This window comes from Otolemur garnettii, unplaced genomic scaffold (assembly GCF_000181295.1).
Source record: "Otolemur garnettii isolate 467f Iridium unplaced genomic scaffold, OtoGar3 scaffold00149, whole genome shotgun sequence".
Classification (NCBI taxonomy): Eukaryota; Metazoa; Chordata; class Mammalia; order Primates; family Galagidae; genus Otolemur; species Otolemur garnettii.
Window position 1 is genome coordinate 2,574,678 of NW_003852544.1, and position 14,765 is coordinate 2,589,442.

The 14,765-nt window shown below is 39.3% G+C and overlaps 1 protein-coding gene across 3 annotated transcripts in view; it reads right to left on the bottom strand.

Annotated features, from left to right (window-relative positions):
• The window catches only part of EXOC2 (exocyst complex component 2), a 217,468-nt gene that overhangs the window by 39,839 nt on the left and 162,864 nt on the right, over positions 1 to 14,765 (bottom strand). For all 3 annotated transcript variants that reach the window (XM_023518879.1, XM_003799342.3, XM_023518878.1), the window contains exon 23: positions 11,603 to 11,744. In XM_023518879.1, coding sequence (XP_023374647.1) covers positions 11,603 to 11,744 — 142 coding nt within the window. The remainder of the gene's footprint in view (positions 1 to 11,602; positions 11,745 to 14,765) is intronic.

Sequence of the window (14,765 nt, forward strand, 5' to 3'; positions counted from 1 at the left end):
TTTTTTTTGTTTTTCTTTTAAGAGATTGGACTGATTTTCAATGCTGGTAAGAAAAAGGCTGTGAAGGAGATGTCCAAAGGCTTTGAGAAAGAGAAGAGGGGATGGGATGAGCCTCCAAGGAGTGCAGGGTGGCATCTGGAAGCAGGAGCAGTCGTCTTCTGGCATCTTTTCCTCCCTGAAGACAGAAGGATGGGGGCACACGCTTTAAATGAAAGGGCCAGCAAAGGAAGGGGGCACTGACTGCTGGATTCCATCCTCAAGAGAACCAGGAGTGGAATGTAGAGAGAAAAACAGTCAAAGGCAACTTACAGCTTTTCAAATCATCTTTATAAATGATCCTTGAACTGCTGGCTGAGGTATTTTATTTGAAATAATTCTAAAATAATTCTGGTTTCTCTGAATTATGCATGGACGTCCTTATTTTGGATTTGCTGAGATCGGCTCCTATCTGTTGCCTATACATCTAGAGCTATCTCTTGCTGTAAGTACAGAATGTATCACTCCATTAATTTTACCACATCATTAATTCTAGTACACCATTAATTATAATTAATGTAAACTCATATTAACATCATTTGGAAAGGAAACAAGAAATAAGAGCCTCTGTCTTTCCACCCATCTTGGAAATGGTGTAATAGTTGAAATATGACAGTTTCACTTACTGTGTTTGGTTTTTAAAATTTAGGAGAACAGTGCCTCCTACTCTTCTGGTTTCCACGAGGCAGAACTTTCCTCTACCATTCACGGTTCTCCAACCCCTTCCCACTTTCCTTCCCCCGAGACAGCATTTCCCCACTGGTGCACCGGTGGATGACACCATCAGTCCACTTTTTCATCAGGTGGAGCAAACCTATTAAACTCTCAAACACAGAGCTTTGGTCTCTTCTCTTCCTTTCTCTCCACCCTGGACCAGGGTGAGACTGAGACCTGGTCAATGTATTTGCTCTGTGTCTCAGCCTATCTCTTTGGTGGCATGTTTCAAGGTCTAGGCTGAAGGCTGGGGAACCCACATGGCTCTTACATCTAATGTATTTTCTCCACTACCTGCTGGCTCTTTTGTCTTATTCTTTAATTGGTTTGAAACTTGGGCAGAGAAGACAGAGAATAACAATGAACTTATTGTTCATTGATTCCCCATCCCCAAAGAATCCAACGGACTATTTTTTCTTCCTTTCTTTTCTTCCCCCCTCCCCCGCCCCCAGCTTAGGATGAGATACTAAGAGTAGGAGAGTCCCTATCTTTTCCTCTTTTCCAATACTGGACATCACTACTACGGTTAATCTGTAAGGATGTTATGTTTTGAATATGTCCTCTCCAAAATTTATGATGAAACTTAATCCCATTGTGGTGGTATTAAGATATGATTAGGCCAAGAGGGCTCCGCCCTCACGAATAGATTAGCATTGTAATTTTTAACTGGTGTGTCATGAGAGGATCTTAGGTGTGCTACAAACATTTTTAAAGATTAATTAAATTATTTTTGAAAGAAGTTCAAAGCACAGTAAATATATTCTTTTTTTTTTTTACTTTTTTTTTGATCAACATAATTTGAGCCACAGAAGTTTAACTATAGGTTCAAGGGTGCTGTGAGATAAAAACCATTGAAAACAGTGGATGGGTACTTAATAAAAGGACTGATGGGTGAGTTCGACCCTTTCATCCCTTCCGTGTGAGCACACAGCACTCATCAGGTCCAGAGGACGCAGCAACAAGGCACAATCCTGGAAGCCGAGAGCAGCCCTCACTAGACAGCGACTCTGTGGGCTCCCTGACTTTACACTTCCCAGTCTCCAGAATTGTGAGAAATAAAATTTCTGTTCTTTGTAAATTACCCGGTCTGCGGCATGAACAGAGACAAAGAAGAAGAAAGAAAGTAATATTGCAACAGCCCTATGTAGACCCTGTACCAACCCTTAAGTACATTTTAACGAACTCTTAAAAAAAAATTTCTGAGAAAGATTCTTCTATGGATGGTTCAAGTTTAACAACTGATGAGGAGGTGACATCATCACCGCCTTTAAAATGGAGGTGACAATTTAATGATATAAATGGTCAAGTAGCCTAGCTGCTACCTCTGTGTTCTGCATGCAGAGATAAGTGTAATTAACTCACTGAAGTACAAAGATCTAGTTAAATTACAAAAGAGTGACATTAAAAGTGTTCGAAAAACCAAATGACAGCCAACTAAGATATTGTTCACATGGCAGTTGAAATATATTTTCCTTAGATTACTACAAAGAAATGATAAAAAGTTAAAACAGAATAACAAAAGGAACAAAATAAACGTACCAAGAAAGTTGGGTTTCACATTTACTCCCCACAAAACTCACTGGATTTTAATTTTAATGGGGGGATAACTTAAGTACTGCAAGAACTTATAATTTCAAAAAAAAGAAGGATATAAAATTATTTAACTTTTTTGCCACTTATTATTTTGCACCAAAATATCTGTCTTGCACATGCACACACACATCCCTCACCAACAACCAATCAGTAACAAATAAATTAACCAATAGAAAGAGAAGCACCCTGTACAGATAAAGATACTAATAAGACGAAGACATAGTTTTGGGAGGTTTCTCTAACAATGCTTATTTAAGGCTATTCCAGCGTGTGGAGAACATTCAGGAATCCCCTCTTCAGGTCACCACTCTGATTTCCACCGATGCTGAAGAACCTAAGTGCTTATTGACTTACTTAAGTAACATCTGTAATACTTCCATTTCATACACAGTACTATCAGCTTTCCTATTTACATTTTAAACTTGGAAATCAGGAACTGCTATCTTAAACAACTTGGAAAACTTGTAGCGTACCCTGTATAGAACAGACTTGAGAAAATTTGAGGAATTTGTGAATGGACAGCAAATGTATTTTCTTTCTGTACATGATGCAAGTATTTTATAGACTTTGAGTATATAGATTAACAGACTGATTTCACTGTATTCTAGTTTTGCTCTTCCAAACATGCATATTTCTATATCCGTGAATTCAACTCAGACTAAGTTTACACGGGGTAATGAATGTGTACTATGTAGTATGCAGGGTCTCAGCTCCTGCTTACTCAGCAGAGTCATCCAGGACTCCCAAGGCAGGCCTCACCGACCTTAAAGGTTGAGGGAAAGCTATTCTAAATGGATACTTTGCTTTCTTCGTTTCACAACCTGCAATATCTCTAATATACACAACTGAGCAGCAATAGACACTGAAGTAAGTGAACTGGAAGAATTTATACTTTCCCTTTAATTTGTAAACATAGATGGGAGTTTCAATTCTTACTTTGAAAAGCAGTTTTACATACTTAATTTTAAACTAGTTATTTCTTCTAAGTGAAAAACAATTAGATAAGTATGGAATGAGATATAAAAAGGGTTGTCTGACAGTTTTCCCCAAGAAAAATGTATCTTACTATATTTAATCATGGTAATTGTTATAAACTCACATTTTATCATATGGAAAATCTCATGGATTGTCTCCTCTGGCAGTCCATCCCCTCGCCTCATGCCACGACTTCCTAAGGAGCCTCCTACCTGGTCTCCCTGTTAGCAGGAATGGCAAGCCCCACCTATGTCTCCTAATCTCCAACTATGCCTTCTTGCCATTACCATATGAATCACTTCAATTACATGAGATTTTTTGAAACCTTCAGGAGCTTGGAATGCTCTGCCCTTCTGATTTTTGGGAAGTTTCCCAAATCCTACGTGTTCCTTAAGACATCTACTATATGATGCCAAGTTAGATCATCCCAGCTAGAAGGAGCAAAATCTTGAGGTTTACAAGTCTTCAGAGACCTTGAAGCACAGTAAGCATATGCTGGCAGTCGCAGAATACTGGCAGTCACAGAATACATAGTTCTTACAAGGTTGACCAGTTTTTGAAAATTCTAACTATGACTGCTGTCAGTTTGATTCCCATTCTGCCTTTTGTCACTACACAGAATGTCTTTTACAAAAACATACAGCTATTTAGAGATAGCTATTCAATGTGCTGTTAATCCTTTCTCCAGAATACAGTCTATTCTGACAATCATTTTCTCATATGGCCTGGTTTTAAGACCAGATGTGATGACTCCAGAACACAGGAATTGGCACCTCCTACCTTTGGACACTACACTTTTATAACTGCAACTGTCGTTTCACTGCCTACTTTGAAGCAGACAAGTCATGAGCACTTAGAGAGGGCTTGCAAATAGTCTAGGACCTTCAGAATTCACACATTAGCCCTTAAAGCTGTGTCTCCTCTCTCCTGTTACGAAACTCTTGTCAACTCTCCAACTGGCCTTATATCATTTATATGTGTGACGTTTTGGTTTTTATGGTTCTAATTATGCCTTTCTACCCTTTCATATGCTTTTTAAAGTAATTCTATTTTTATTGTATGACTTTAAAAGTTTTCTCTATTCATTGAATTTTCTGAGGTATAATTCAGTGAATGCACAGACTTTACATGCCCCATCTGATGGGACTTGATAAAAGCATGTGATAGTGTAACTCCTACCGTGGGTAAATGCAGCATATTTCCACCACACTAACAGTCCCTTGTGTACCTGTCCATCCCACCACCCTCCCATAAACAATTGCCACCAGTGAGCCTGTCCAAAAACTGTACTTCGATGGGATTCTAACTATGTGCCCTTTTGTATTGGCTTTTTGCACTTAAACATAATGTTTTTGAGATCTGTCCACATAGCAGGTGTCAATCATAACAAGGAGAAGTACTCCACTGTATCAGTTATTACAATTTGATATATTCTTTTCTTGAGAAGAGAATGGATACTTAGGCTCATTCCAGTTTTTTGCTATTATGAAAACAGCTGCCATGACCACATAGTATAAGTGGACATGTTTTTCATTTCTCCTAGGAAAATACCTAGAAGAACTAGTGGGTCATGGGGTAGATTTATGTTTGTAAGAAACTCTTTCTAAAGAGGGTGTGCCATTTTACAGGGTTGCAAGCAACAGATGAGAATTTCAAACTGGTGTGCAGCGGCACACTGGTGTGCTATTAGAGGACCTTAGGAGTGCCGTGAAAATTTTTAAAGACCATTAATTAAATTATTCTTGAAAGAAGTTCAAAGCACAGTAAGCATATTCTTTTTTTCACTTTTTTTTTTGATCAACATAATTTAAGTGTGCTGTGGAAGTTTAACTATAGGTTCACGTGCATGGTGAGATTAAAAAAGGTCAAAAAACACCGCAGTCTAGACTGACACAAAGACCCTCTGGCTATAAGCTGGCAGCTATGATTCCAAAAGAGTATCAGGAAAAACGTCCAACAATTTGCTGAAACCTAGATTCACCATGTATGCCATTTCTCTATCAAACTGTGTGTCTATGATGTGCCTTTCTTCATTACTATGCTGTCTCCATGGATAGTTTTCTTCATTTTTTTTTTTAAATAGAAGAATTTAAGAAAAAAAGTATGTGCCTTCCAATTATTGAAAAAAACAAAATTTTAAAATATAAAACTGAAGTTTCCTGTTTTTATAATTCCTGCCACATTTGAAGATATATTTGTACTTGGAAAATTGATTTTACATAAATCAATGTTTTAAAATTGATACATTGTCTTTTTGAAGAAATATTAGAGAATAATGAATGCATGTTTTCATTTTTCTTTCTTTTTTTTTTTTTTTTTTGACACAGAGCCTCAAGCTATTCCCCTGGGTAGAGTGCCATGGCATCACAGCTCATAGCAACCTCCAACTCCTGGGCTCAAGCGAGTCTCCTGCCTCCGCCTCCCAAGAAGCTGAGACCACAGGTGCCCTCCACAATGCCCGGCTAAAATGCACGTTTTCTTAACTAATATTTCCTACCATTATATGGACATTGCTCTCTCTCTCTCTTAGTATATATAATATACATGTAGCTATACATCCCCCCATATGTATATATATTTATTTATTTAACCCATTCATTACTAATAGGCATTTAGGTTGTTTTTTCAAAAATGATAGATACCTTAGTGCTATTTTGATTTGCATTCATTGAGAATTGATGAATTTCAGTATCTTTTCAGGTTTATTATCAATATCAGTAACAGTTCTTTTGTGAATTCCATGACTTGTGCCTACTGTTCTGCAGGGTTATCTGCCTTTCTCTTCATAGATTTTTAATGGCAGTTATTAGCTCTTTGTCTGGCAACACAGCATAGTGCCTAAAAGTAGGAACAGTCTAGATTTGAATTCTGAACCCCAAACCCTCTACTTCATAGCTACCTGACCTCAAGCAAGTGGCGTATCCTCTTTATGCTCAACAGCTTAATCTATAAAACAAGGACAAAAACGTTGTTTACTTCTTGAGGTGTTGCGATGATGATTACATCAGACAGTCTGTTTAAATCCTTCTACCTGGAACATGGTCTATGTGCAATAAATACTAACTAAATTACTACGCATATATATAGAAACGTGTGTGTACAAATGCATGTGTATATACAAGGTTGGACAATTAAGTTCATGAACTCATCCTAGAAAAAGTTCTCTATACCTCACTGTTGAACATCACTATGGTTACCTTGAAAGTATTCCCCTTGAGAAGCTATGCACCGATGCCAGCACCTTGCTCACCTTTCAAAGCAATTTTGAAACTCTCTTTCTGGAATGACCATCAGAGTGGTTATCATACGGCACACCAAAGCACACAACAATAATGAATGCCACTCAGCCCACCACATGTCCACATGAACACAGGGGCAAGACACTGAGATACCAAGGTTTTGTGCCGCACTGCCAACCTCAGCGCACAGGGGCAAGTCTGCAAACTTAAAATTGTCAGACTTCATACAACAGTACTCACAGCCATTCCAGAAAGACAGTTTCTTTGCGGTTTTCCATTTTTTGAAAATCAAAAAGAAAATACAATTTTCCCTTATTTTCACCCTCTAGCATCTTTCTATCCTCTAGAAATTCTAAACTATTTCTGAGCTTTGAATTATATAAGTTACAAGATGCAAGCGATAACCTGATTGGGTAATGTCTATCATCTGCAAGACTGATTCTAATAGACAGAAATCTTAAAATAAAATTGAAATTCTCTTGGGTAAACACAGACTTCAGAAGAGCTGCCCCTTTGCTTTGTCTCTGTAGTTAGAATTACATTTTCTCCCTTCCACTTCTTTAAATATACTGGATACTGCATTGACAACAGACACCTAGTGACTTGCTGGCTGTCAGAACTGGGCAGCACAGGGCCCGTGACCTGACATGTCACTGATAATTATTCCGTGCTGAATTATATGCACCATGCACATAAGCAATCAACTATGCTTTTATTTTTTAGAATGGCACTATACATGTTCATGTAATGAATTATATAGCCTTCTCTTTCCCATTATAATTTCTATTATTACAATTACTATATAAGCATTTGAATCAGTTTAGTACTTTACTTATATAAAAATGATTAAATTTAAATTCACTCATTAAATACTTTTAAAGAATGTGAATGAATTTTAATTTATATGCTGTATGGAAGGAAAAATAGTTAAAACCAATACTGAAGAGAAGAGTTGAAGAAATATTTTTTCTAATTTAGTGGGTTTCAAAGATGTGAACTTCGGAGTATATTTGTAAATGGAAACCAAAGATATTCTTAATTCAGTTAAGATTTATAAAAATCAAATACTCAGAACTCTTAGTAATCATGAATAACAAGAGAACAATTAAAATGTTAAGAACAGTCAGTTTTGTGACTCAGAACTAAGTGGAATAATCTTTACTGACATAGACACAAATAAAGAGGTAGCAACAATTTAAATATCCAACTGTCAGGTTAACAAAAAACAGAGCTATGGCTTTAACGGATATGTCTTCTTGAATCATGAAATTAATCAACTGGATTTTTTAAATCACCATATATAGTATCAGAAACTAAATTTATTGCTAACTACAGCAATAACTAATCAGTTACCTATATGATTTGCAAAATTCAGTTTTTGGAGATGCAAACTCTAAAGGTAATGGTGAAGCTGTTAATTGAAATTATTTTAGAAAATTAACAGTCAAACTACTTTGTTCACTTTACACAAGGTCTCAACGTAAGTCAACTTTAAACAAACTAAAAAATCCCTATATGACTATGAAGACTGAGGTTGAGTTAGTAATCACGAAGACAAAACTACACAAAGAACAGAACTAAATACAGTTTATAAAAGTGAAACGTATGCCAGTGACTTCTAAGTGTTTCTGGAATCTGAGAGAGAGTAAACGAACTGATGTTACAGTGCCATGTGCAAATTGCTTATGAAAGAAAGTCCATATTAAGAAAAAATACAAATAAAAAAAGGAGTTATGTAAAATAAAGGCCATATCATTTAATGTCATACAGCCCCCTAATTCTGTATAAGAAAATTATCTGAGGTTACAACTATCATTGAGCTCAATCTCCTGATTACTTTTAGACTCTAATCCTAATTCACATCAGAGGCTTTTGTTAGTTCAATGTCATGGTTAAAAAGATAAGAAAATAATAGAGAAAGCATTCTGGGTAACTTAAATAAATATTGCCATGGAGGACATGGAAATTCTAAGTCATCATTACCAAACTGGAAGCAGTGGAAACCTAAGATCCCCACTGGCCTGGCACTGCCATTCACACAGACTTTGTCTTCTTGTTTATTCTCACTGAAGTATTGTGAGAGGACCCACAACCACATAATAGTGACCAGCAGTCACTGCCTTTGAAGGGACCTATTGATGCCCTACAGGGAGTACCGGACTTTAAGGATGTGTCTTCTCTAAAGATACCCCTTAAACAGCTGGATGTCTGAGAAAGCAGACCTGCCTTCCGCCCCGATGAGAATTCTGCATTGCTGTTGGCAGTGTTCAGTGCACACTACGAAAACCTCGCTGTTTGTCCACAGAAGCAGCAAGTCTGACAGAGGACTGGCAAAGAAAAGAAAGTCTTCCTTCACATCAGTGACAAGTAAATCCTGTCTCTCAGTAAAGATCAACTTTCAGTGAAGACAGATCTGAACTACTGTTTGTGGAGACTGAAACTCAGTGGCTGATTCGAATGTGTTATAGTCATCATTAAAGTGCAGGAAACTTGCAGTAGCTGTGTCATGATTTTTCCTATTCTCACAAAAACATGACAAGTAATCTAATAACCCTGAACATATACCAAATAATGTAAGAACAATTTCAATGCTAACAGTTACTGTCCTTACATGCTAGTAATTGAGGAAAATGTAAACTTTATCAAAATGTATTTAAATTATCACTGTTTTTGCATGGTGATACAACATATAATTGCTGATGTATTAGATACACCTGATAGTTACATTTAAATTTAAATTTAATTTTAATTTAATTGCTGAAATTGAGGGAATGCACATAGCTACAATGTAAGAATTCACACAAAACAGGGAAATCAGTGCTAAAATGCTCACTTTGATTTGACAAATATGTACAGTCACTGCATATAAGCACTATTTATTAAAAAGTGAACAAGAAAATAATGGAAAGTAGAATATTGTATGATATGCTTTCCTATCAAAAACTGATTTTGTGAAAAATCACTGCAAAACTATATAGCAAAGACCTGGAAGTGAAGGACTAACTGGCAAATTCAGAAAGATGGTATATTAATAAACTACCAATCTTCACTCACTCAACACACAGCATCTGTGTGGCAGGACTGTACTAAAAACACTGGGAACACAGATCTCAAAAGGACAGGCCCTGTACTGAAGCTGTCCAGTAAGAAAGCAGAAATATTATAAAACATTTCCTACATGCACAGAGCATAGTTACAGAATAGGAAACTACTCCAGGAGCACCACGGATGGAGGTGTGCCCACCCAACCTGGAGGCACACAGCAGGTGGTCATGAAAAGTTCCCAGGGTGCAGGGCCTGGGAGGTTAGGGAGGGGCAGGAGAACAGGTGAGCAGTGGGCAGAGAGAGAAGTGGGCACCCAGCCGGCCGGCAGCTGGGGAGGCACGTGGCGAGGGAGGGAGGGAAGTAACTCACAACAAGTACAGGCAAGGGTAGTTGGCCCTCCCCACCCATGGATTTAACCAACTGAGGATGGAAAATATTTGAGGAAACAAAATGCATGGCTACATCTGTTCTGAAAATTTACAACCTTTTTTCCCTTGTCATCATTCCCTGAACAATACAGTATAACAACTATTCACACAGCATTTACATTAAGTATTATAAGAAATGTAAGATGATTTAAAGTATATAAGAGGATTACTTAGGTTACATGCAAATACTACATCTATTTACATAATGAACTTGATCAGTGGGTTTTGGTGTCTGTGAAGGTACTGGAACCATGCCCTGGGCACATCTAAGGGCCACTGCTTAAGCCTTAGCGCTGTCTGAAAAGTCTTCAGTTAGCTGGAGGGAGAATGAGTCACCTTGGAGGGTTTTAAGAAGGGGACTGCCAGAATCCAATTTTTATTTTAGAAGGATGAGCTTTTCAAAAAGGCAGAGGTGGAGCTGCAGCTGAAGAGAGGCTGCTGGGCAGGGTGCCAAGGAGAGCCCTGTGTAGCACAGCTTCCCAGATGTTACTAGGAAGATACTATGGAAATTTTAAGCAAGATATTGATAAGATCTGATTTAGACTTAAAAAGATATACTTGGAGCATGAACTGTAATCTAGTTTGGACACAGTGAGAAAAAGTAAAGTAATGGAGTTTAAGGAAGAAAAGATCAATCATGGCCAGTTGGAGGAATAAAGTCAATCATGACTATAATGACCATGATTTCAGAAAATTAAATAACTGTGGCCACATTAAATAATTGTGGTTAATGATTCTGGTTTTTAATGTAGACTTTTGGCATCACTATTGTATGTTCACACTATACAATAAAAACCAAAGGTGTTTAATAAAACAAAATAATTTCATCACCTAATAAAAGCACTACACAATAGTGCACAAAACAAAATAATTTTATCACCTAATAAAAACAAATGGTGATTAAAGTGATTAGTTAAAAGAATAAAGATTAAGCCAAATCGGTTAACAATTCACTGCTGCATACACATCCAAAAAAATCTATGTCTAATCTGAGCGTGACCAGCTCTATATTAGATCACTTCTACAATGTGTCCTACTCTTCTTCATACAAAGAAATAACTATTTGATCAATCAGAAATTATACTTGATTCAGAAAGCAATAGTAATTCTAAAATATGTATCATAAAGTAATACATATGACTATGTCAGTCATCTTTCTGTAGCTCAATTTTCTTTGGTAAATAACTATAATAATCTTACTCCTACACATTTTCCTTCTATTTTTCACCTTTTCAGCATCAGTAATGAGGTCTTATATAGAAGTAACCAGACTTCTTAAACAAAATTTTCGATGATGTTCACAAGGCCATTGCATAAAACTGTCACTCAAAGTTACTCTATTATATCCATGCAAGAAAGGATCAGAGGACATATGCATTACCAACCAAGAAATAGGTTTAAACTAATAAAAAGTTAAAAATCAAACCAATCTTCCACTATCAGTGGGTAAGAGAAAAATGTGAATATAAAAGAAAAGCATTTTACACATGTATTGATAAAAATATAACCATATCTATCATTTCAGATCAATCAGATTACTTGTAGAAAAGTCCAGTAAGTTTATTTACTTACCTGTTGGAGGCAGACAGTCTTTCCAATCAAAATAGCCTGCATAAATTCCAGGTTCTAAGGAGCCAACAATGGGATCTGCTTTCAACTCAATGTAATTTTCAAAGAGTCTTTGGTCTAGTTCTTTCAATGAGGCCATGCTAACCTATGAACACATAATAAAGAGTATGAGTTGCCTTTTTCAGGGTGATAAGTAAGATAATGTTAATAATGAATACTTTGGTTCATTTTAAAAGCATTTATCAATTTTCCTAAAAAAGCTCCTGATTTTTATTTTATCTATCTGGAGTAACAAAGACCATTCTTAGCATAGCTATTTTAGAGGATAAGAAATAATCTCCGTACAGGCACTATAGGTTACCTTTGAGAATACTGAACTTTCTTTTCTATAAGCAGAGCCAAAAGCATTATAAATTCTAATAAGAGGAAGCATCCAAAAGGGAAATACTAATAAGAATCTAGGGTGACAATGGAGATAGAACATATCAAACTCTGTGTGATAAAGACAAAGCACTGGGTAGAAATTTATATTCATAAATGTTTTAAAAGAAAGGTTTCAAAGTACAAAAGCTTAAAATTAATGCTTTAATCTTCTACCCCAAGTAGTTACAAAAAAAATTAAATTCAAAGAGAACAGAAGAAAAAAGATAAGAATAAGAACAGAAATCAATTAAATTTTTTACAGAAAATTACCAATGCCAAGAGTAGGTTCTTGGAATATAGTAATAAAAATGACAAGTTCCTAGGCAAGACTGATTAAGAAATAAAGAGAAGGAGAAGATGGCCGACTGGTAGCAACCCTAGTCAGAGGCTCCTGAGCAAAGGAAGAAAAACTGGTTGGAATCAGAATCTATGAAGCCAAAGAGGGGGAGCTGAGCCCAGAAAGAAGTTCGGCAAGCTGTAAATCCAAGGAAGATCATTTAAGAACACAAAATACAGGTACAAAGCGGGCCCCAGGACTGCTTGCTAGAGCTGCCTGCCTCCCGCGGGTGGGGGGTGGCGGGTGGCTGCAGAGAAGTCCCCTGCGCTGGGAAGGCACAGAACGACTTGGTAGAGCCTTGCGCACCCCTGTGGGTGGCATGGGTGACAGCAGACGAGTCTTCCACTCTGGGAGGACCCAGAACTGCTTGCTAGAGCGGCGTGCCCCACGGGCAGCAGAGGAGACCCCCAGTCCAGGGCTCTGGGCAGGTCCAGAACTGCTTGCTAGAGCCGCAAGCCTCCTGCGGGCGGCGGCTGGCTGGAGAGGAGTTCCCCTGCTCTGGGAAGCCACAGAAGTACTTGCTAGAGCCTTGCACACCCCCGAGGGTTGCAGCAGCCAAGACCCCCACTCTGAGAGGGCCCAGAACTGCTTGCTAGAGCCATGTGTCCCATGGATGGCAGAGTAGATGCCTGCTCCAGGGCTCTGGGCAGGTGCAGAACTGTGTGCTAGAGCCACACACCTCCTGTGGGCAGCGCGTGCCGCAGAGGACTTCCCCTGCTCTGGGCAGCCACAGAACCAATTGCTAGAGCCTTGCACACCCCTATGGGTGGCGGCGGACAAGTCCCCCACTCTGGGAGGGCCCAGAACTGCTTGCTAGAGCTGCACACCCTACGGGTGGCAGAGGAGATCCCTGCTCCAGGGCTCTGGGCCGGCACAGAACTGCTTGCTAGAGCCGCAAACCTCCTGCGGGCTGCCGGTGGCCGCAAAGGACTTCACCTGCTCCGGGAAGGCAGAGAACTACTTGCTACAGTCTTGTGCACCCCCAGGCAGTGGCAGAGGAGTCCCCCACTCTGGGAGGACCTAGAACTGCTTGCTAGAGCCGCGCACCCCACAGGCAGCAGAGGAAATTCCTGCTCCAGGACTCTGGGTGGGCCCAGAACTGCTTGCTAGTGCCACGGGTGTCCTGCGGGCAGTGGTGGAGGAGTCCTCCATTCTAGGCAGACCCAAAACAGCTTTGTAGAGACACACACACCTCACGGGGGTGGGGGAAGTGGGGGAGTTCCCTGCTCCAGGCACCTGTGCTAGGTGGGCCCAGAACTGCTTGCTAGAGCCACACGCGCCCTGCAGGAGGCGGTGGAGGAGTCTAGCGCTCTGGGCGGGCACAGAACTGTTTGTTAGAACCATGTGTGTCCCACAGACAGAGGTGGAGGTGTTCTGCACTCCAGGCTCCCATGCTGGGAGGGCATAGATTGGCTTGCTATTGCCGCACGTGTCCAACAGGCTAAGGTGAAGGAGTCCTCTGCTCCCCCTAGCTACTCTGGTGGGGCAGAACTGAGACTGATCTGGTCGGTCACGTACCCTACACTACCGCTGCCATTCCCTCACCCACTGGCTGCTCCAGGATGCTGAACTAGGACTGATCTGGCTACTACCGGTCTCCTGCCCCCAGTCGCCCGGCAGGCTAAACGAGATCTAATCCGGCCACGCACACTCCCAGGCAGCTGCTGCTGTTCCACTGCACCCCAGTTGCCCCAGCACCTGAAAACAGGGAGTAGACAACAGACACTCTATGCCTCTCTCTCTGGGCAACCAGAAGGAGCCACCAACTGAACAGTTCTGATAAGGCCTCCAAACAAGGTAAACTCAGAATGGGGCAGAATCAGGGGAAAAACCCTGGCAACTGGAATAACCAGAGTAGATCAACTCCCTCAAGGAAAAATGGGGCAGACGTAATTGAGGACCCCATCCACAAGCAAATGGCTGAAATGTCAGAAATCGAGTACAGAATGTGGATAGCAAATAAGATTAACAGGATGGAAGAAAGGAAGGACGTAGAAGTTCAAGAAATTATTGAAAAGATTCCTCAAGAAATTATTCAAAACATTTCTCAAGAAATTATCCAAAAGATATCTTAAGAAATCATTCATGTGAAAACCCCACACTATACCCAAGAAGTGCATTAATGTACATAGTTACCATTCAATAAAAAAAAAAAAAGAAAGAAATCATTCAAAAGATGTATCAAGAACTCAACAATTTCAAAGATAAAATGATCAAAGATTTTGAAACACTGAGACAAGAGGTTGCAGCCCTCCAGGATTTGAAAGATACGGTGGAATCCCTCCGTAACAGAGTGGAACAGGCAGAAAAAAGGATCTCTGATTTTGAAGACAAAGCTTTTGAAGAAGCCCAGGAATGCAAAGATCAAAAGAAATGGAGAGCAAAAATGGATCTCACTCTCAGAGA